The following is a 23,090-nucleotide window of genomic DNA, read 5'->3' on the forward strand; positions in this document are numbered from 1 at the left end:
ACACTGACGAGGATTCAAGCGAATAAAGAGCTGGATTTATAAGGATGACGAAATTAAATGATTTGTTTTTTGTTTTTTTTTATGATTTCAGATTTGAATAGCCAAGTATTCATTTGTTGTGTTTTTTTATGATTTTCGGTTTGAACAGCCAAGCATTTATCTGTTGTACCGTGTTTTATTTGTGTTATGATTTAAGATTTGAAGAACAAATATTTATTTTGTTGTATCGTGTCTCCAGCCAGAAGTCTTGAACCCTTACAAGTTAAACGAAAAAAATACACGAAGAAAAAGACATAGTTCAACCCAATGCAATTTGGCACCAACACGCTTCAAGAAGCCCCCTGAAAAGTTACCTGTGTCACGGGTGTAAAAGTAGATAGCCCAGTAGCACTAACCACAACAGCAACAACCTACAGAACTGGCTGCAAATTCTCGTTTTAGTAATAAATGCACCAATTCAGCATCATTTGGAATACCGTCTAGGCAAGGCCGTATCCAGGGCACTACTCGGTTTATCCCGCCCCCCACCCCCTCCCACCAAAAAATTGCCCAACCTGTAAAGAAAAGTAGCAAAAATACATATAAACAAAGTCTTTTTTCTTTTGGAAGGTTTTTTGCAACCCTCCCCCACCCCCAACAAAAATTTATAAAAAAGCTTTGCGCCTAAGTTACGTTTTTAGACAATTTCTTGGCAAAGAGACAGATGCAGGACGGGTTTTTCTCACTCATTGAATGTAGCTGTGGTTCAAATTTGGAACTTCATCCCCGAAACTGAAAATGAATCATTTTTTAAATTAAAACTGTCATTTTCGATAAACTTCTAAACTAGAGATTGATTTTCAAGATTTGGCAAAAAAATATTTGTCAATGAGGAGAAAGAAACAGAAAAATAAAGAAAAGAATCTAAAAGTAAATAAGCCCAAAAAATGTTTTATTAAAAGAAAATCAAAGAGGGAAATTTTTGCTTCATTTATTGAAACGTGTACAAATGTTCTTTTATAAGAATATGCTTCCTTACATGAAAAAAAAAATAAGATTAAAAAAAAAAACTAGAAAAAAGACATACCAATGCAACCAATGCAAAAAAGGGATTTTCCTTATTATTAAAGATAGGGGTCTGTAACTTTTTCTGTATGGATTGTTACAACCGGTAACAATGTTACCACTGGTATGACCGGTGGCGGATCCAGGGGTCGAGGCCCCCCCTATCATAGTCTAAAGTAGTTTAATTTACTTAATGAACGCAAATTTGTGTTAGTTAAACTTGCTCATAACGGAAGTTTGTCGAATCAACCTATTTTGCGCCCCCTTAAAAAAATCCTGGATCCGCCCCTGGGTATGACAATGGTATGAAGTGGTATGACAATGTTAATTCAAGTGTTGCAATCTTCATTTTGGTCCGATATCATTTGTCAGGGTTTTTAGGCTATTTTTCAAAATTCCCATAAATTCATTTTGCAATAAGTTTTTACACAATAAACATTTGTTTTCTTTTCAATTGAGTGTAAAGACCTGCATTAAAACATAAAATGGACATAGGTTATCCTAATATGTCAGAAGTCCCCCCTCCATGTCTCCCCTTTCTTGCGATAAAATTCCAACCAGGCATGTACACATATATTTTTTTTTTCGGGGTCCAACCCATGATATATAAATAAGAAGTACCCAAAAATTCGGGAAAACTTGGTATTTAACTTAGTAACCCTTGTAAAACACAGTAATTCCCTGCATGTTTCACCGGTCTTAGCATATGATAGATGTTGATACATAGGAGGGGGGAGGGCTAAGATATGGTAGGCTCTTAATGAACAGAACAATATCTGTTTTTTCAACCTTGGTACATTTTTTCTTGGCTTTTATTAAAAGAAACTTGTTTTTTAATCAAGCTGTATAAAAATAACAGAATATTTCTCAAATATCTCATAAAATTAGTGTCACAATTTGAAGCAATAAAAACAATAGTCAACTGACCATCTGATATAATCTTAAAATAAATGAACTGTAAAATCTCTTGCCTGGAGGAAATACACACTTAGTTTTTACCATAAGCCATCAAAATAATACAAAATCTTCATAATATAGTGGAAATTTATAATAAGATGGGAGAGGAACTAGAAACCTTAATTTTTGACGCTGTTGAAACTGGAAGATTTCTTTATGTTTATAACGGAACTACTTTGATTGCATCCATGGCTGCAATTGTTGGGACGATTCTACTAGCAGCTTTGCTTTGGATTGCAGTTGCTACTGCTTTCAAAGAGTATTATGGCGGGGGAAATTATGGAGGAGGATATAAAAAGAAAAGATCCGTTTATGGTAAGATTGTTTTGAGAGTATTGTTTAGTTGTAGTTTAATTGATTAGCAAGAAACTGTTCAAAAATGCCTTTAAAAGACAAGGGAAAGTGAAAATAAAATCTGATCAACGGTAAAATGAAAACGGTAAAATGATCAACGGTAAAATGATCAACGGTAAAATGGAAAATTCGACAACCTTTATAAATTAGTAGTATTAGGTGAAAAATAAAACTTTATAAAATTCCCCAAAAATTATACCTATGCTCTTTGTCAACCTGGATGCACTTGCACTCTTTTGATGGAGCAAATTGTAAAATTGTAAGAGCAGAAGAAGTAGTACTAGTAGCCCTGAGAGTTTCAACTTAATACCCTGAGTCATTCTTGAGATATTGTTGAGATGTCTTGTTGGCAATTTCCATGTACATAGTGCCTTTAGCAACATTTAGTTTTAAAGCATAATGAGAAAATTTAACAACTGTGCGAGGTTAATAGATACAATATCTCTGGAGACATAGTTACAGGACTGTTCAGCTATGCTGAACAAAATGGCTATCTCATAATTTTGATTGGATGTGTTTGGAAATTAATGGGCTTGGGAGGAGGGCTGTTTGCCCTCTAATCACTTTTGACTCTTAAAAAGACCACTAAAACTTTTAATTCCAAATCGAATTTGCTCCTTTAAAAGTTTCAATGATATTTCTATCTATGATAGAGCGGCACTACCTATGATATTGCTTTTATGCCCTTTTGGAAACCTGAATGCATATAGTTTTTTGTTTAATTGAAACTGCCCCTTAATTGAAACGTTCCTTAAAAGTTTCACCTTAATACCATTTGCACCAATAGATACAGTAATCGTAGCAGTAGTATTAAAGATGTACACATAATGCCTTCTTGCTAGCTCAAAATCCGCCACATCTTACCCTGAAAAGTCTGACTTAATAATGTAGGCCGTTCTTGAGCTAGATTGTCACCCTTTTGACAATCTATATGCTCATAGTTATTTTTGATTTTGTCCAACATCCGCATATATATTCCTTGATAGCTTCACCTTTATACCCTTAGCTGGCAGAGTAGCAATAGCTGTTGTCAGTAGTACCAATGAAAGTAGTATGCACATGGCACCTTTGGTTTTCTTCAACATCCACTTCAACACACGCTTAAATTTTCAACTTAATATCATAAGCGATTCCTAAAGTATTTCTGATACGTCCTCTTGACAACTTGTATGGGCATAGTGTGTTTCGATTGAGTTCAATACAGTTTTAATATTCCCCAAAATTTTCACCTTAATACCCTTATCTTTAGTAGAAGCAGTAGCATTAGGGTGCAAATACTGTCTTTTGTTAGTTCAACATTGCCCATATCCCCCACGATGTGGGCACAATGTATTATTTATTTATTTATTTATTATTTTTTTTTAGACCAACATTTTTAACACTTTTACTTTTTTTACTTTCATAAATAAAAAATCATCAAAACATTGAGGAATAAATATAAGTATACGTCAGTTAAACTGACAATCTACGGTTATTTGTTTTTTTTTCAACAAAGTGCAAATTATGTTCTGGTCTTTAGAAGCCATGGGGCATATTAGCCTTACTCATTTTAATTTCTGTTCGCTTTTTGTTTGACGTGGCTTTTTATTGTAATTGCTGCTCCTTTTTAGTTTCATTTATTTATTCATTGTTGTTTGTGGTAGTCTTACGCTTGGCAGATTGTTTCATATTATTTCTGCTTATTTTTGATTAAATAGAGCTCTTTACTTTTATTTGAAAAAACTTGTTTTGTGGAATTTTTTTTTTAATTAATCGAAAAAAACGACAAATAAAATAACAGGAAATTTACATAAAACAGTGGAACTGTTAAACCTTAAGAATATTTTGGATTTATATCTAAGAGCCGTCCTCAGAATGCTATGTGTGCAAATAAAATAAAACTCGCTATAAAATTGAATATTTAAAACTAAAATTGAAGAATTAAAACAGTCCCAGAATTATCACTTCAATGAAGTCCAACCAGGACTGGAAATAAAATCATATGAAACGAGGCGATTCATTAAGATAGGTTCATTGGTATTGGCTTTTTAATATAATTTGCGGAAGCTTTTTAATTCAATTTCTGTATAGACCATTGAGTGAAAACTCCCCTAAACCCCTACTTAATAAATATTGTTATTAAACTTAAGTTTAATTTCTATGCCTCACGAGCAACTTATTTAATACCCAAATCATTGCTAATGAGAGACGTATTTTCAAAAACTATTGTATAGCTGGGTTTTCAAAAATATGGCTGATTAGAACAGAATAAAAAAATGAACACTATTTAAATTTAATGCCTTGGTAATATCATTTTTACAGCCTTGCACGTTGCATGTAGAGCCGAAAGATTCTTAAGGTTTAAATAAGTCCACTGTCTTGGGTAATTTTCCTGTTGTTTTACTTGTTGTTGTTTTTATTATCGAAAGCTATTGTGGTCGTATCAAAAGGGGAGGCTACCGGATTAGACCCACCCCAACCACAAAATTTTGTCCTACACATAAAAAGTAATAAAATACATATAAACAAATCTTATTCCGTTTTTTTTTGTATAACACCACCCGTAAAATATACCCCCCCCCCCCGAAAAAAAATCCTAGATACGCCCTTGTGCTGAAATATGTCGTTCTAAAGAAACATCTTATTTTTTTTTTCTTTCAGAAAACCTCCCAGATATGGTAAAAGGCCCTACGGACGGGTATGATCAATGCCTTTTTGTACGCGCATGACAAATTGGTTTCATTAAATCATAGCTTTAAAAGCTACGAAATCTCAAATTAAAAAACAAAATAATATTTCCATTTTATATACAAGCTGAAGTACATGACATCTTGATATCATTTTGCCATAATTCGATGATTATTGAATATAAATATATTAAATAAGAGTATTACACTACAATATTCCGATTACAGTACGAATTGGACTCATACGGATGGAGCATAGGATGTAAATTCGTGTTTCATACTTAGTTTATACTGTTTTAAAATTTTAGTTTTTTTTAATCTGGGAGGGGCAATGACATCTAGGGAGGTGATCCCCCGTGAAATGGCTCTAACAACACAATTTACGTAACACAATAAAAAGAAGTTATTAGTTAGAAGTTATAACATTCCAGTTGAAAATATTCAAGCAATTAAAATATTTTCAATCAATATTTTGCTGGTTCAAAAAGAAATTTATCATACGAGAACCCTTACGAGTTATTAAGACCTAACTCCTTGCAAAAATAATCTAGAGGCCAAAGAGACCAGTGGTCTATTTCATAGCCCCCAATCTCCCCAATAACCCTTTATTTGCAAAATCCCGTTTTAAACAAGAATCACTCAAGGACTTTGTTTTTGTAAAAGAGGAAAAGTGGGTCAGAGTACCCCCACCCCACCTCTTGACGCCGTCCAAAAACCTGTTTTTGGAGAAAGGTGGACATATTGTACCTTGTTAGGTCTAAAAAAAAGTTTTGAAGCGTTTCGTCTTTGCTGAAAACTTGCTTGTCTAAGGTATGATTTAATTTCCCTCTTTCAGAGAATGACAGCAAGCATCAATCACTGCTGGTAATCTTAATGGCTTTAGATGAGGAGCTTATCAAAAATCAAGCCAGTGAAGTTGAATGTGCAGAAAGTTTCATCTGTGAAGTTTATCTACAGAAGTTAAATAGCAAAGTAGTGTCACTAATCGAAAATATGCTAAAGTAAGTCTGTATTGAAAATTTATGAATAATTAACAAATTGTTGTCAAAAATATAATTTTTCCTAAAATTTAAGGTAAAATTTATTTAGCGACCCATAATACTAAAATAAAAGCGTAGTATTAAAATAATGCTGAGACCCTACTACAGCAACTATCGAAAGGTCCGTTGAAAATGAGATTTTACTAATGCTAAGAATGAGTTAGCAATAATTTGAGCCAATTAGAATTTTTTTTTGTTTATAGAACTTCTTACGTGGATTTTTAACCGCCAATCAGAAAATTCTATGAAAAATCTAATTGGTTTAGATTAGGGCTAGCTAAATCTTGCTAAATTCAAATTTCATTGTAACGGACCTAAAGTGCTTTTGAGTTTTTGAACTTGTTCACTTTTCTCTCTATAAGGTATAATATAGTAAAGAAATTTGAAAAAGTGATAATAGAAAACATGAAGCACAAAACATATTCTTTCATTTATGGCATCGGTCAGCAGCACGGTTGCCACCCGGTGAGAAAAAAAATCCCTACATTTTAGTGATTTTCTTCAATAATATAGTGATTTATGTGCTGATTTTTTTGTTTATGCAATATAAAAATACTAGAAATAATGATAAAGCACTAGAGGTGGCAACCCTGGTCAGCAGACTTACCAAGTAATAGAAGAAACTTCAACCCATCAAGTGCCTACGAACATATTTGAAAACGCCTTCGCGCCCCATTCTATGATTACATTTTCTAAACGATCGTTTAGAAAATTTACAGAAGTTCTCTTTACCGAATTTACTGAAATTCATTAGCGAAATTACCGTTTAGCGAATTTAGCGTACATTTTTTAGTGCTACAATAGCTACGATTACGAGTACAGACTTATTAAACGATTACGAGTACGGACTTATTTAACGCGGACATATTCAAATATGGACCTTTTGCATAATGTGTTTTATTTTGTATATTTGCTGTTGGTAGAGACTAGAGAGTCTGTTACTTTCTTTCAGACAAAATCATGTAGTTCAAATCGAATTTTTTCATAATAAGTTCAAAATGTAATGAAGTTTTCACAGCCCATATTTTCGTAGATTTCTTGAATTTAGAATAAAAGGCTTAATTTTTGTGGTAATTTTAAGCAAAGTTTTCAAATAAATAAGGGCCAAATTAATTTATCTTTATTGAAGCAAGTTCAAATCTGCCAATTCTTCTACGGTATTAAACAAAAAAAAAAAAGTTTTTTCAAATGAAAGTAAGGAGCAGCATTAAAATGTAAATGGACAGAAATTATTACGTATATGAGGGGGTTTTCTCCCTACTCAACACCTCGCTCTTTACGCTAACGTTTTTTAGCACTTTTAAAAATGCTTCTTCTTGTTCTAATTAAACGAACCTTGTGTTTCAGCAGTCATTGTTAAAGATATTGCGAAAAAATTCAGACTTTAGCCTAAAGAGCGAGGTGTTGAGAAGGGGGCAACCCCTCTCATACACGTAATATTTTTTTAATTTTAAGTTTTAAGGCTGCTCCTTACTTTCAGTTGAAAAAAACTTGTTTTTTTTACTAAATTTCTGATCATTTTTTAAATAATGCCAGGATATCTGACTTCACCTCCACGGAAAAATCCCTCCTCCTCACAGATATATCCCCTAGACCAGGAGTTCACAAACTGTGGTAAGCGTACCCCCTGGGGATAAACAACGTTTTTAGAGGGTACGCGATTTGTCTAATATTTAGAAAACCAAGATTTGTTTAATATTTTAGCTTTAGTTTACTTAGTACCGGTAACTGAGAGGGGGTACCTAAAATGTTTTGTGAGTAAAAAGGGGTATAATGTCTAAATAATATTCCCTTGAAACATTCATCCCCTGGGAAATACCCCCCCCCCATGGAAAGTTCTCCCCATGAAAAATCCCCCAGCAGAAAATTTGTCTCCCCCACCCGTAAAATGTATGCTTACTTCCCAATAAAAAAATACTATGCATAAACAAAAGGTAGATTTTATAACTTAAAGACCTCTCCCCAGGGTCTATGAGGGATGATGATATCTACAAAGGCAAAGTTATTCGACCCTTCAACTATGCTGAATATAATGGCTATCTCAAAATTTTTATCGGATGATTTTGAGAAAAACAAGGGCGTGGGAGGGGCCTAGTTGTCCTCCAATCGGTTTAAGTACTTAAAAAAGGCAATAGAAATTTTAATTTTCGTTAGAATGAGCCTTCTCCTGATATTCTAGGACCTCTGGGTCAGTACGATCACCCATGAGAAGAAAAAATAAAAGAATACAAATAAAACAATTAAAAACGCATCCGTGATCTTTTTTTCTGGCAAAAAGAGCTCGAAACCTCTACAGTAGGGTTCTCTCGTACGCTAAATCTGACGGTGCTATTTTCATATAGATTCTATGACTTTTAATGGGTGTTTCTCCTTTTTTTGAAAATCAGGCATGTTTTCTCAGGCTCGTAGCCTTTTATGAGTAAGGCTAAACTAAGTGGAACTTATCATGGGCGCCCATAAGGGAGGGGCAGGGGGGGGGGCTCCAGTCCCACCTTGCTAAATGACGCTGCCATATATTTGTATTAATTTAAAAACTTTGTCCACAAAACAAGTTTTTCAAAGAGCAGTAAAGAACCCCTTTAAGCCAAAAATGGGCAGAAATAATGTCAAATAATCTTCCAAGCGTAAAACTAATACAAATCACTACCAACAAATAAATGAAACTCAAAACGAATAGAAATTACAATAACTAGTCGAGTCAAACTCAAAACGAGCAAAAATATATATTACTAGGGCTGAGAACCCCCATGCCTTCTCAAGACCAAAACATAATTTAGGCTTTACTGAAAAAAATGACCATGGATTGTCACTTTAATGTGTCTATACATATATTTATTCCTTAAAGTCTTAATTTTTTTTGTATTTATTTAAGTACAAAAAGTAAAAAAAAATGAATGAATTTTGTTTTCAGTAAAGCGTAAATTATGTTCGGGTCTTGAAAAGGTATGGGAGTTATCAGTTCTACTAATGTTAATTTTTGCTCGTTTCGAGTTTGACTCGGCTATTCTAATTTCTGTTCGTTTTGAGTTTTATTTATTTATTGATAGTGATTTGTTGTACGTTTACGCTTGGACGATTGCTTGACTTCATTTTTGCCCATTTTTGGCTTAATAGAGCTCTTTATTTTTCTTTGAAAAACTTGTTTTGTGGAAAAAGTTTTTTTTAATTAATTTCTGTTCGTTTTTATTGACATGGTTATTTTCAAGAAAAAATTTTTATTTTTGGATTTTTTTTCTATAAGAATCCATGGTTTGGCTTACTATTTGTAAGTTTGGAAAAACTTTTCAACAATTTTTTATCCTGACACAAATAGTATTTTTTTATTTAATCTTATACCTTCTCAAGTTACATGAAAAAAAAACTTAACATCACTCCCAAAGATCCTATTTATGCTCTTTGACAACCTGGATGCACTTACACTCTTCTGAATTATTTAAATTGTTAGAGGAAAAGTAGTAATAATAGTAGCCCCGGAAGTTTAAACTTATTACCCCCAGTCGTTCTCGGTATATTACTGAAGTGTGTTTTTGGCAACCGCAAACGCAATACCTTTTGATTTAGTTTTAAAGCAGTATTTAGTTATATAGCATAATGTGCCAAGTGCATAATTGTGGAGGGTTGCCATGCTCAATATCTCTAAAGACATAGCTGCTGGATCGTTCTACTATGCTGAAAAAAATAGTTATCTCAAAATTTTGACTGGATTTGTTTGGGAAATAAATCGACTTGAGAGACGGACTTCTGGCTAGTTCAAAATCCTCCACAACTTACTCTTAAAGGTCTAACTTTATAATATAAGTTGTTCTTGAGATATTGATTTGTCACCTTTTTGAAAGTCCACATCCCCATAGTTTCTTTTGATTTAGTTTAACGTCCGCCTAAATATTCCTTATGTTTGAATACTGGAAACACTGGTAAATCCTCATGGGATTATTGAAAATAGCATGTCTATTTAACAATTTTAATCGAATTTGTATGGTGAACAGGGGATTTTAGGGAGGAGGTGCTAATATTTCTCCATTACGCTTGACTCTTAAAATGGAACTAGTACTATACATTTCCAATCAAATGAGCCTCCTCTTAAGTTCAAAAGACCCTTTATAAAAATCTTACATGCCCCCGAGGTATAACTTGCATCCCTTACCTCCATTCTCTGGGGGGTTGTGTCAACCTCAAATGCTTTGTTATGTGATCTTTGGAATATTTTTGAACAAATGGCAATCGCAAAACTTCTATCGGATGTATTTGGTGAAAATATGACGGGGGGGGGGGTATAGCTGCCCTCCAACAATTTTGACTCTTAAAAATGGCACTTGAACTTCCGATTTCAATTCCAATGAGCCCCCTCCGAAGTTTAGACGTTTCCATAAAAACCGTAAAAAGACATTTCCATTATGCCCTTGGGGCATAATTTACAACCCTTGCCCTGAGGACTGTGGGGAGGTTCTCATCCTCAAAGACAAGACTTCTGGATTTTTAAATTATGTCAAACAAAATATCTACTCTCAGAATTTTTATTGGAAGTGTTTGGGGAAATGATGGGCGTGGGGGGGATGGATGCCCTCCAATCACTTTTGACTATTAAAGAGGGCACTTTTCAATTTCCAACCGACTGAGCCCTTTTTGAAGTTTCTACGACAACAAATGGCCATCTTAAAATTTCTATCAGATGGGTTTCGGGAAAATACGAAGTGTGTGTATGTGCTTCTGCGTGGGGAAATGGGTATCTGCCCTCTGATCACTTTGATTCTTCAAAAGAGTACTAAAACTTCTCATTACGAATTCAACAAAACCTCTCCGATGTTTATACGACCACCCTTTCTATAAAAACCTTATATGGCCCAGGGGTAACTTAAAACTCTTGCCCTGAGGGCTATGGGGGGTACATCCTAAAAGACATAATTTCTGGACCTTTCAACTACGCTGAACAAAATGGCTAACTCAAAAATTCTGATTGGATGTGTTCCGGGAAATGATTGTGTAGGGGGGGGGGGGAGCTGATTGACCTCCAATCACCTTTGACAGTTAAAAAGGCCAGTAGAACTTCTGATTATCAATCAAATGAACCCTCTCTGAGGTTTATACGACCACCCTTTCTGTAAAAAACTTATATCCCCCCAGGGCATAACTTACAATCATTACCCTGAGGGTTGTAGGGGGGGGGGTCATCCTCAAAGTCAAAATTTTGATTGGATGTGTTTGGGGAAATGATTGCCGTGGAAGGGGTGGGGGACTGGTTGCCCTACATGAGCTCTTTTTGAAGTTTCTATAACATTCCTTTCTATAAGAAGTGCCCTGATATAAATAAAATAAAAAAAAATAATATATTAAGCCCACATCGCTCTTTACTTAGGCAGTACTATCATGCTGCATATAATATCTTGTTTTGAGATTTCTATTATACAGCATTGGAAGTGCTGATTAGACCAGGTAAGCCCCCCCTAAAATTCAGCCTATGGGAGCCCATGAAACTTATATATTTGGAATCAGAATATAAAGCCCATTCTTTTGATATATGTATTTCTATCAAAATTCCGTTTTTTAGAATTTCGAGCCGGGTCACTTCTTACTTACAGTTTTTGTTAACACGAACTGTTTAATATGAAAACTGTAGTGAACTTACTTTTAGCTTACCACGTCTATTAACATTGGAAATTAATAAATAGTTTATGCAGAAAATAGTCATTTGCTTAGTTTAAAGTAGGGTGCTTTTTACTTAAAATAGCAATAAATAAGCACTACCTGTCCTTTTAGGCTATATGGCAAAAGTGTTGAATTTATCTCCAATTCAATACCTGTACTAACGTACTGTAAATTACTATAAAAAATTCAAAAATGGGAAATTCAAACAAATCAAAAATAGGATTTTGTAAAGCACTGCTACCTACTGCGGAATAATCTTTTGATCTTTTCCCAAAATTTCTTGAGTTCTAGACAGAAAATAGTCAAAATTCATACGCAAACTGTGGGCGCTAGAAGTGAAGGTACTGTTATAAAATCTGGGAAACACGCGAGAAGTGAAGTTTGGTTAATGCTAATGAAATAAAACAAAATAGAATAAAAATATAATAGTTCAGAATCAAATTTGGGCTATATATATACATATTAGGGGTTGTGGGGGTAAAGCATAGCACATATTAAATACGTAACCTAGCCTAGGTCCCCCCCCCCCCTAAACTCCAAAAAACTGAAGTTTAAACATAGTTCCCGAAGTGAGAAATTCCTTGTCTATACAGCATCAGATACGAAATTACAGGGTAATGGCTATCTGATCTATGGTTTTCTCGAGTCGCATTCTCGCGTGTTGCCCAGATTTTAGATATGTACCGAAATAAATCAGACAATAATTTTCAGGCTATTGTAAGTATTGCAACAAAAAAAACGTAAAAAATCGTATTTTTTTTTTTTTTTAGCAACAAAACTCAATTAATCAGCGTAAAGAATTTTTAGATTTTAGTGGCAAAAAGTTGCATCATGAGCAAAATTAAACTTTTTTGGGTGAAAATTGTGTTGTTATGTGCTATATACTAATATAAGAGGTTTTTAAGTGATCAAGTCGTAAATAGTTTTTTGGTTCCTCTCTATCCAAATATAACAAAGAAACACAAAAAATATATTAAACATTATGTAAATCAACTGACCCGTAATTTTAGTATTGGCTTTGAATACTTTAAGACTTAGCTTTTAGATACAGCTCTTCTTATTTTGTTCTTAAATCCCATCATTTCTGTATTATATTACCGTTTTTTTTTTTTACATTTTTACTTTTATGCATTTTATTACGCTGCCGTATAACTCCCTTTCCCCTTAAATTTGCCTCTCTTAATACCAGAATTATCTTTTAATCTTTGTCTTAATTATCTTGTTTTGTCTTAATCTTAATTATCTTAACAATATTAATTATCTTAATCTCTAATTAATCTTGTCTTTGTCTTAATCTTTTAATCTTGTCTTTTAATCTTTATGTATTATCGAATTTTTTTTTGTCAACAGAACAGGAAACAGTGAAAACAACAATTTGGATATGACTGGAGGAATTGCAGAAAAAATTCTAAGATACACAGAGGCTGCTGAAAGAGGGAGGCGAGGAAAGAATTGTAAACAGCTTTATCATGGCTGCAAAAAAGTGCTGAAGGTATCTTGAGCAGGATTTATTATTTTGTGATTAATTATGTCTAGTTCCAATACGCAAATAAAACTTATTTCTGGCTCACTTTTTATTTCTTGCTGGCTTACAAAACTAATCAGTCTGCTTTGACAATGCGTTTCGACCAATGAAAATTAAAAAATAGTACGCCAGTTGTTTGAAATCAAAGAAAATGGCCAAAAACTATTGGTGAAGCTGTTCTCAAAGACAGGATCAGATTGTGCTTGAGCCATATTATCCTGCTAATCTTCCCTTTAAGGACAGCTTAGAAAACCGTTTTTGGCATTTATTTCACAAATTCGAAAATGTCAGATTAGACCGTTAGGCATGATAACGACAAAATCTTGCTTGCAATGAGAAAGTCGACTCCTACCAGAGCATGGTTTAGAGAAGATTCACAGCTAAAAAGACTACAGTGAACAGATGCACCTTTTGCAGGGTGTCAATTCACGAAAATATATGGGGAAGGGGGGGGATGTATTTTTCATAGTCTGGGGGGAGGGAGCAGGTTTGCTGTTTTTCGATTAAAATACCCAGAAAAGGTATTATTCAATGAAAATACAAAAAAAAGTTTTTCAAAACCAAGGATGGAGGGGGAACAATCATTACTCTGTCCCACCCCAATTGACGCGCCTATATTGATCTGAGACCGAATGGTTGACTTTAATGTAAGCTGAAATTCCAGGAAAATCGCTTTGCTTGCGGCAACAGAGGCATAGACAGGTGTTTTAGCGCCCGGAAGCAATGTCGGTTTTCGCATTTCCGTTTCCAGGATTAAGAAAAAAAAACAAAAAAAACATCAACAACAAACTAAATGTATTTATTTAAAAATGTCCTAACAGAGAAATACAACCCGTCTTTAAGGGTTTTAGTATTCCCACTCTACACCTACTCTGCAACAACCCACCACACGCCACTCTACCCCAATTCTCCATCACTAAACTCCCCACCTACAGCTTCTCATCTCACAACTCCAGCCTGTCAAAATTTTTGTCTGAATTTTCAGTTTTACATCTGTAGGCTAAAACGGTCATGTGATGAGCCCTAACATAAGTGTATTCTCTTACCTTTAATTACGCCACTGTGGATTAACCGTTGGTGAATGTCAGATGGTTGTTAATTTTAACCAATGTTGGAAAAGACAGGTTCAAAATTAATTTCTTTTTCTTCTTCATCTTGTTGAGGTATTAGGCTTGAGGCTTGTTAGCACTTTTTAGTCTAACCTACTGGCAAATTCCTTCACATTTTTCTACTTTTCCTTTTATTTTTCTACTTTTCCTTCTATTCTTCTCTTTTCCTTCTATTCTTCTACTTTTCCTTCTATTTTTCTTCGTAGAGTATTTAAGGAACATTCTTCGTTTGAACCACATCCAGTCCAGACTGGAGTTCCATATATTTCTTGATGTCTTAAATCGTGTGGAGTAAATTCACCTCACCATATGAATTGTTATTTTATCCACTAAGTCCTTATTCTTTTCTTCGCATCACTAAATAGCCCGCAGTTTCTTGAAAATATTCTATGGTTTCATGGCCTTCTCTACACACATATAAACCTGTTTCTGTCCTCTTATGGCTCATAACCCTTATATAACCAGTTCTTATGCGGAAAGTTACGTTAGATGCATCTCTTCTTGTAGGAATTGATCCTTTTCCAGGCTCTTTGTCAAGAAAATATTGAATATATCTGTTGATTGAATTTCTAAAGTTTTCATTTCCCTTACTGCTACTACTATTAACAGCTCACCGCAGCACTAAGCCACCTGAGGCCAACACAGCTACGCAAGCTCCTCTTCCATCCCAACCTATTCAAAGCCTTCCTCTTTAGACCCTTCCACGAAGTTCCCATTTCCCCTAAATATTTCCTAAAGACATCTTAATACCCCAATGGAGGACGACCTGTTTAGCCTAAGACGATTGACCAAAAAGGAAATTCTTTGGCAATCTGTCATACTTTATTCGCAAGACGCGCCCTAGTCATCTTAACCTTTCTTTGGCCCAAGAAAGCGGAATTGAACCACGTTTTTTGTACATCCTACTGTTTGAAATACGGTCTGTCAGTCGGGTACCAAAACCGTCCGTGGGTAATTTCTGTGGAAAACATCTAGCAAATCTTCCACCTTTTTTTGGAGCACCCATGCTACAGAACCATGTTTCACTACTTTCATCACTTTATCTTTCTATATTCTAATCTTCGTTCGCAGGCTTATCTTCCTACTCTTCCAAACTTTTTTCAACTGTGAAAAAACAACCTGGATCTTGGCTATTGTACTTTAATATCTTCACTGCAAACACCGTCTTTATTAATAATACTACCAAGGGGTCAAGATAGCTACACCACTTCACTAGGCCTTATCACCGGGGGGTCAGTTACTATTTAGTTATCTAGAAACAGTTCTTATTGTCCATAGACAATGTAGTTATGGGTAGGGATCGAATGGGGTTGATTTTTTCTGCTTCATCCGATTTTTAGTTTGTTTTCCTCTCACCCACCGTATTCTCCAAGCGTTATTCTGTGTCTCTGAAAACATAGCTATCATCATTTAGAAATATTTGTAGAGACAAACAGAAAAAAAGAAAGGCAGAGAGGGAGAGAGAAAAAGGGTGAAAGACAGAGAGAGAGAGAGAGAGTAAGAGATATTTTTTACTAAAGTTTGACAAAACGACTTTTTAAATCACAATTTTGCATACAAAGGTTTTTAAGACGACTCTTTGTACATTCAAGGGCTTAAGACATATTCTTATAAGATTTAAGTACTTAAGTAGATAATTTCGGAGACCACACTGCCTTTCCATGAAGATAAAAGTTCATATAGCGATAAAATCCTTTGGTAAAATTCTACTTTAGCTACTTTTGGCTATCTTGGAAAGGAGTTAGGTTAGGAAAATAACACTTTCAGGGATGGGTCTACAGGCTAAAGTGTGTCCCGGGAAGGTATTTTGAAGTACCTACCTCCACTCCTTCTCATTCTAGTGGGTCCTGAAATTCGCTACATGACGGGTCATACCTATTGAAATTTTGACAAAACAAAATTTTACTTTAATTTTCAGTTATCCATTTCTTTTTCTCTGGATTTAGCTCTGAAAATGCAATTCCTGTTATTTGAGTAGAATTTTAAGGTATATCAATGTTTTTTTTTTCTTTTCAAAATTTAGGCAATGTAGTTGCATAGCTTTAAAACCTTATAAATTGAGACTGAGCAAAGTTGTGAAGCTGAAAACAATTTTGTTGTACTTCATTTAAGCAGAAGATCTATTTTGAAAGGTTTCACTTTTATAACACACAGATTCTTAAACGTCATCATCAAAGGTCAGGACCCTCTAGAGGGAGAGGAGTGGAGGTAGGTACTTCAAAATAACTTCCTGGGACATACTTTAGCCTGCAGAACCATCCCTGAAAGTTTCATTTTCCTAACCTAACCCCTTTCCAAGATAGTCAAAAGTAGCTAAAGTATAATTTTACCAATCCTTTAAATGGACAGTGATAAAATTCACAAAAATACTAAATATTTGGTCACATGCAGTGACCGTCATCAGTAGTTATACTAGTATAACTAGGCTATTGATGACGGTCACCGCATGTGACCGAAATATCTAGTATTTTGTGAATTTTATCACTGTCTATTAAAAGGATTTTATCCCTATTTAAACTTTTATTTAAGTACTTAAGATATATCTTTAAAACATTTAAGTATCTACGACGTATCTATAAGAGTTTATGAGCTTACGAAATATCTTTATCAAATTTAAGACATATCTTTAGAACACTTAAGTACCTATGACATATCTTTAGCACATTTAAGTGCTTAAGACACATCTTTAAACGTTTAAGCGCTCAAGTACTTAGAGATATTTCTTTTACAATATTTAAGTGCTTAAGACATGTCTTTATAACGTTCAAAAACTTAAGGCATATCTTTATTATAGTTAAGTATTTAAGAAATGTTTTTTATAACAGTTCAGTGCTTAAGGCATATCTTTTTAAGATATAAGCGCTCTAAACATAGCTTCATAACAATTAAGACGGATTTTTAGAACAATAAAGTGCCAAAAATTTATCTCGACCGAAAGAGCTTTTCACTCTAAGAATCAAGAAAAGTTAAGAATCATTTTTAAACTAATTAAATAACAGCTAACACAAACAGGGACTCTACTTTAATGAAATAACAGATCTATACACAATAATAGACATTAAAATTTTATATTTGTTTTTATGTTAGATGGGAACCTAAGATGGCGAAAAAGATCACATCGGAATCTCGAACTTGACATCGATTTCTGCTTGCTTTGCCAGACTGACTATGTTCGATAATTTAACAACTAGGCGTGCTGCTTCTTCTAAATTGTCACAGGGTAAAATCTTCATCGCCGAATTGGCGATAAAGACCTTAGCGTCATCTACATTTGTTCCCTATAAAAAATTAAACAGTTAACTAGTTAAATCAACATTCACTGTGGATGGAATTTTTTTTTGTATGTAAGCAGCTAAACAATAAAGAAGAAGAAAATAGTCATCATTGATAAAATAAAGTGTTGTTAAAAGATATCAACTAATAATTTAACTTGCCTAGAAAATTTGCCTGATTTTCGAAAATGAAGGAAACACCCCCCAAAAAGTCAAGGTATTTAAATGAAAATTGCCTCACCAGATTTAGCTATTTCGTTGGAGAGGAGAAAGGCACTCTAAAATCACCAAATTCCTTTTATATCATCTAATATAAACGAAAGTGTAGGGTACCCTTGGACCCAAAAAGTCATCCTTGATAAAATACGGTGTTGTTGAACGATATCACCTAATAAATTTACAAGTTTGGGTAACAACGTATTTATAATAGAATAGATTGACAGAATACATTTTATAGGCTAAAATTAATGTTGATTAAACCTTTTCTGTTTCTAAATAGTTTTGTGAAAGCTGGATAAATAGACTTATTTATCCATACCCCGTATCTACTTTTTATTTATCTATATATCTGAAAGTTATTATTGACCTACACTTTATCTAAGTCTACGACATCTATAATATACTTAGTCAAGACGTAAAGCTTAGATGCCGATACTGCATGGGTGGCAGCGATAGACGTCTCCATAATTTCCTTATTGGAACTGAAACCAACAACCTTAGCATGAAACAGATTGTGTTAAAGTGTATAAAGGAAAATATCTCAATGGGCCCTATTTATAAAACAATAAACGATTTTAGCTTCATTTATCATAGGTAGAACATTAGTGAAAACATTAATTTCGTTTAGGCTAGAAAACAAAAGAACAAAAATGCGTTAAAAAACAATTTCTGCAAAAATACGTTGCGAGTCTTTATGACTGGAAAAGCCAACTTAAAAGGTCGACAGATGACACGGATTTTTTTTTTTTATATATTTTTTTTTTTTTGAAAATTCCAAAACGGAATTTTCTTGGTCAAACTTGTGTTTAAGAAGCGGAAAATTCAAGTGGAAATCTGATAGTGGTAAGAGTCAATCACTTTCAATTGACAGTATCGAGAGGTTAAGCAGAATTTCTTGATAGGTCAAACTTTTAAAATAATTTAGAATAAACTTCAATTTCTAAAAGCTTCTTTCACATCCAGTAGATGTTGTTGGAAGGGTACAAAAGATCCTGAATGCAACAAAAAAAAGAAGGGAATTGCTAGTTGCTATCTATTGAAAATTCTGAGATAGTAACTGATTTAAAAATATCATAAACTATATATAGAGCTTCCCAGTTGTAGAACCAGGCTGCAACAATGCATAAATTAAAACAAATCCAACTGAAATAAATTCATTCTAAAAATAAAGTCGGAGGTTAAATCCAATTCGTTCAAAAAATTAATTGCGCATTTTAAAATGCATTTAGAAGAATTCTCCACAGCCAAGGAAAAAAATATACATAAATTGAATGCTGGATTTTCTTTTCACCTGGTGATTCGTGGATTAAATTCCAAACATCCTCAAATCGAACTAAATTAATTAAGTACAGTGCTAATATTAATTATAAATTCTTTAATCTGTAGTTAATCAAATTCATACATAAAATTAAATGGCCATTCTAAAATGGTAAAAAAATATGAACCAAATAATTCAGGAAATTCTTTTCACCTGGTAATTCGTGGATTAAATTCCAGACATTCATGAATCAAACTTAATTCATTAATTAAATTGTTAGATTAATTATAAATTCGTTAATTCATCTTAAATAAAAGATGAATTGAAATCCATTAATTAAGATACATTCATTAATCAAAATTAATTCACTAATTTTCTTTTTTTATTCTTTCCCTTGTTACCCCTTTTCCACTGGGTCAATTTGGCCTCAAAACAGTTTAACTCAAGAATTGCCAGTTCCTTTAAATACAAAATATGACACTCAATCCCACCCATTAATCAAATAAAAAAGAAGGAGAAAGAAAGGAAAACCATTTTTCTTAAGCTTTAAAGCGTAAGAGAGGATAAAGCTCATCCTTAATCATTTAGAAGTCTATTTACACTCCCTGTTATATCTGTCTAAGATTTTTAAGTAAATCGATAAGACAGGCTTTCTATGAGAAAGTAGAAAATACTTAAATGTGGCGTATAATTTCCATTTGACGAGAGACATCCCTTAAAAAGACAAATAAATGAGACAATACTTTTCAAGTTCTTGATGAGTCATCGTTTGTCTTGTGGATTTTCCCTGGATTCTCATGATTACTTTATATTAAGTAATTTTAAGAAGTAGAATAAAAATAAACACATTTAGAACTAAGTAGTATACATATAAAAAGGGAAAACATTTCAGTCGAAAAATAAATCAAGATTTTAATAAACAACTTCATAGGCAAACTGTTTTATTCAAAGCATCAGGGACATCAAAATAAAAACATTTTTAGCCTCCTGAACTCATTCTAGGCCTATTCATACCTAAGAACCGCAATTTTCTAATATTTTTTTTTTCAAAATCAAAATTTTGAAGGGCAATATTACAAGATCGTCAATGTCGCCACGTTCAACTGTGAAACCAAACAAGCAAAACTATTTGTTACAATTGACAAAATTATCGCCCAAAAAAATTAAAAAATTAACAATCCGGCGATTCCCAATACCAATTAAACTTTTAGGAAAGCTAAATCTTCTTAATCTGTTTGGTGCCATATATTTTTAGCTTAATTTTTGCTGATTTTTCACCCACGCTTCTTTTTTTCAAATTTGGCAGCCGCAACTACAAAATAACTGCATTTTAAGATATATATGGTTATGTAAGTTCCATTTAACCAATTCAAACAATCACGTTTTTTTACTGTACTTGGCAAATGAAGTTGCATTAGTGATTTCCCTATTTAAAAAAGAAAAACAGAAAAAAGAAGTAATTTCTAAAATAAAGGAAAATATACGGAGAGTAAAGAGAAAACAAAGAGAGCTTCCATCAGAGAAGACTGTTTAGATTTTTAAAATGTCTTCTCCCAGCTAATAAAAAATCGACGATAAGCGGAAATAATAGAATTAACTGGCCATACAGAGGAAGCAATATACAAATCAGTTTATTATGTTGACATTCTTATGGAATTCGACAATAAGTTTAAAATAAGAACACCAACCAATAACAATATTGAAAGCTAATTAAATAAAATTAAGATAGAAAAACGTCGTGTTTCAGAAACCCACAGGAAAATGCATAAAATAGATGCGGGTTTCCTAGAGTAAACATTTTACTTCAATCATGTTTAATCACTAATATTTCCATGAACTATGTTTCTATAAGGCACTTATATAAAGACACTATGATATAGAGTAGAATGTAATAGACACTAGTTTAGAGTACCTCTATACAGAGGCACTAATATGCCTCTTCAGATGCCACCAATGGGTATATACCAAATAGAAGAACTATTTTGTCCAACCCAAGGCTGGCCACCACTTACTCCGTATAAAGCAGTTGGCTAAGTTTTCTTGTCAGTTGACAAGATCAGATTTAAATCAAATATGAACTAAACTTAGTTCCCCTAAGGTACTGAATAATTTAACAATTAATCTCTGTGTAGATTTAGATTCAGCAAGCTTTCATGATAATCTAACAATAGTATGAATTGGCAAAAACGAAAACGAAATAATAGAATTAACTGGCCATACAGAGGAAGCAATACACAAATCAGTTTATTATGTTGATATTGTTATTGAATTCGACGATAAGCTTAAAATAAGAACACTAACCAATAACAAAATTGAAAGCTAATTAAATGAAATTAAGATAGAAAAATGTCATGTTTCAGAAACACACAGGATACAAAATATTAGAAGTTCGATGTGAAAATAAAATTTACACCAAGAAAAATATTGTGAAATTGATCTAGCTAATGGATTTATTTCTTTTTTGATATGAATGACACTAGTTCTTGGGCTTTTATTTTTGGATTTCGCAAAAAAAAGCAAAACATATGTCGGGTAATGTATCTTCTTGTCTTTTTTAACAATTAAGATGCTCGTAAAACTTAATTCCATTGAGGAACTACCGTTTTTAGCAAACTATATGATGGCGAAGATGTAACTCTACTTACTTGTGCTTGAGACGAGGCACAGGCTGTTCAGCCGCACTCAGCACCGAGAATACGCTCGATCACATTCTGCCATTGTCTTCTATGTACTATTTGGGGGCGGGTGGATTCCAACCATGACTTGTCCCATTTTCGTCCGTGCTGGTGGAATTCAACCAAAGGCTTAAGGTTTTTATTCAGTGTGGCATGTCAGGTTTCAGCTTAAACTTCTTACTTTCTTCTACTGGGAAGGAGGCTTCAATTCGAGGTACTGGCGGGTCACGTACTCGCTTGGGACCCGTACGACGTGTCCGAACTATACGAGCCTTCTGATCTTGATGATAGCGGAAAATGAATGCTTCTGATTACATATTTGCATTAGATGCTCGTTGCTTAATCTTTGGCTAATCATGAGGCGGCAAATAGCTCTAAGGCACTTTCAATCAAGGATTTCAAGTGAACATTCTACTTCTGCCTTTAGCGGCCAGGTTTCATATCCATATAGCAGAATGGAGCGAATCCACCAGAAAACAGACTCGGACTTTCTTAGTTGGCCGAAAATGCTCCAGCCGTGATTTTGTTCGAGGCTCCGCTCTTGAAATCATGCAGTGACACGAGATACCGCAATTCTTCTACTTGTTCAAGCTGTTGTCCATTTAAAGTGACAGACGAATTACTATCCGTAGACAGGTACTTGATTTTTTGCATGGCCAGGTTTGCCAGGCTAGCACTATTTGCCACTCTCAGCGACATGTCCATGGCTAGGACGGTTGATTCGGCTAGGAGTGTACCATCGTCTTTGTATTCAGTATCCCCGACTTTCTCACCGCTGGTTAGTTCGATCCTGTTTTCTGACTTTATGGATTTTTTGGAGGTCCAATCAATCAATAATATTATTAAGAAAGCAGAAAAAAATTTCTAGGCAACTAAATTCTGTTTCCTTCCCTACAAAAATCCTGCTAAACTTTATAAAGTTTCGTAGTTTTTTTTTTTTTTTTTTTAGCACAACAGAGCTTTCCAGCTTTTCGAAAGCACAAAAAAACTTTTTAAGCCATCCCCAGAAAAATCCTGTTAAAGTTTTTCTATATTTTTTTTAGGATGCTGGTATATAGTTCGCAGATGATATATCCTCTAGGTAAAAATGTAAAGAATACGGCATTGGACTTCACAGTCCCGTAGCGGCGGTGCTGATCTCCGTTTCTTGGCCTTTCAGCCAGAAAGTGCAATGGGGGGTTGGGGGCCAACCATCCTGTGCTTTCGCACACCCGTTCTGTTTGCCTTGCCGAAACTTCTCCACGTACCCATTTACAGCTGAGTGGACTCTTGTTGAACTTACAGAGTCACACCAATGACACTCGTCCCAAACCAAATAATTGGGTACC

General features: G+C 34.0%; 2 protein-coding genes across 2 annotated transcripts in view; one reads left to right on the forward strand and one right to left on the reverse strand.

Moving 5' to 3' along the window:
- Positions 1 to 2,099: 2,099 nt before the first annotated feature.
- Positions 2,100 to 13,274, forward strand: LOC148941214 (uncharacterized). Its single transcript, XM_089104028.1, has 3 exons — positions 2,100 to 2,316; positions 5,857 to 6,022; positions 13,055 to 13,274. Exons 1-3 carry the CDS (start codon positions 2,100 to 2,102, stop codon positions 13,203 to 13,205), a joined length of 534 nt encoding a protein of 177 aa, XP_088960154.1. The 3' UTR covers positions 13,206 to 13,274.
- Positions 13,275 to 17,343: 4,069 nt separating this feature from the next.
- The window catches only part of ScsbetaA (Succinyl-coenzyme A synthetase beta subunit, ADP-forming), a 101,870-nt gene continuing 96,123 nt past the window's right edge, over positions 17,344 to 23,090 (reverse strand). The window contains exon 7 of the mRNA XM_089104120.1: positions 17,344 to 17,616. Coding sequence (XP_088960246.1) covers positions 17,452 to 17,616 — 165 coding nt within the window. The 3' untranslated portion in view covers positions 17,344 to 17,451. The remainder of the gene's footprint in view (positions 17,617 to 23,090) is intronic.

This window comes from Artemia sp. Qi Xiang Cuo, chromosome 18 (assembly GCF_049724085.1).
Source record: "Artemia sp. Qi Xiang Cuo chromosome 18, ASM4972408v1, whole genome shotgun sequence".
Taxonomy (NCBI): domain Eukaryota; kingdom Metazoa; phylum Arthropoda; class Branchiopoda; order Anostraca; family Artemiidae; genus Artemia; species Artemia sp. Qi Xiang Cuo.

What these genes read in the sequence shown, in the direction of transcription:
- LOC148941214 (XM_089104028.1), top strand. Translation starts at nt 2,100, where the DNA reads ATGGGAGAGGAACTAGAAACCTTAATTTTTGACGCTGTTGAAACTGGA. An exon ending in AAAGAAAAGATCCGTTTATG is followed by an intron (nt 2,317 to 5,856) that starts GTAAGATTGTTT and finishes TCCCTCTTTCAG; the next exon opens with AGAATGACAGCAAGCATCAA. An exon ending in CTAATCGAAAATATGCTAAA is followed by an intron (nt 6,023 to 13,054) that starts GTAAGTCTGTAT and finishes TTTTGTCAACAG; the next exon opens with AACAGGAAACAGTGAAAACA.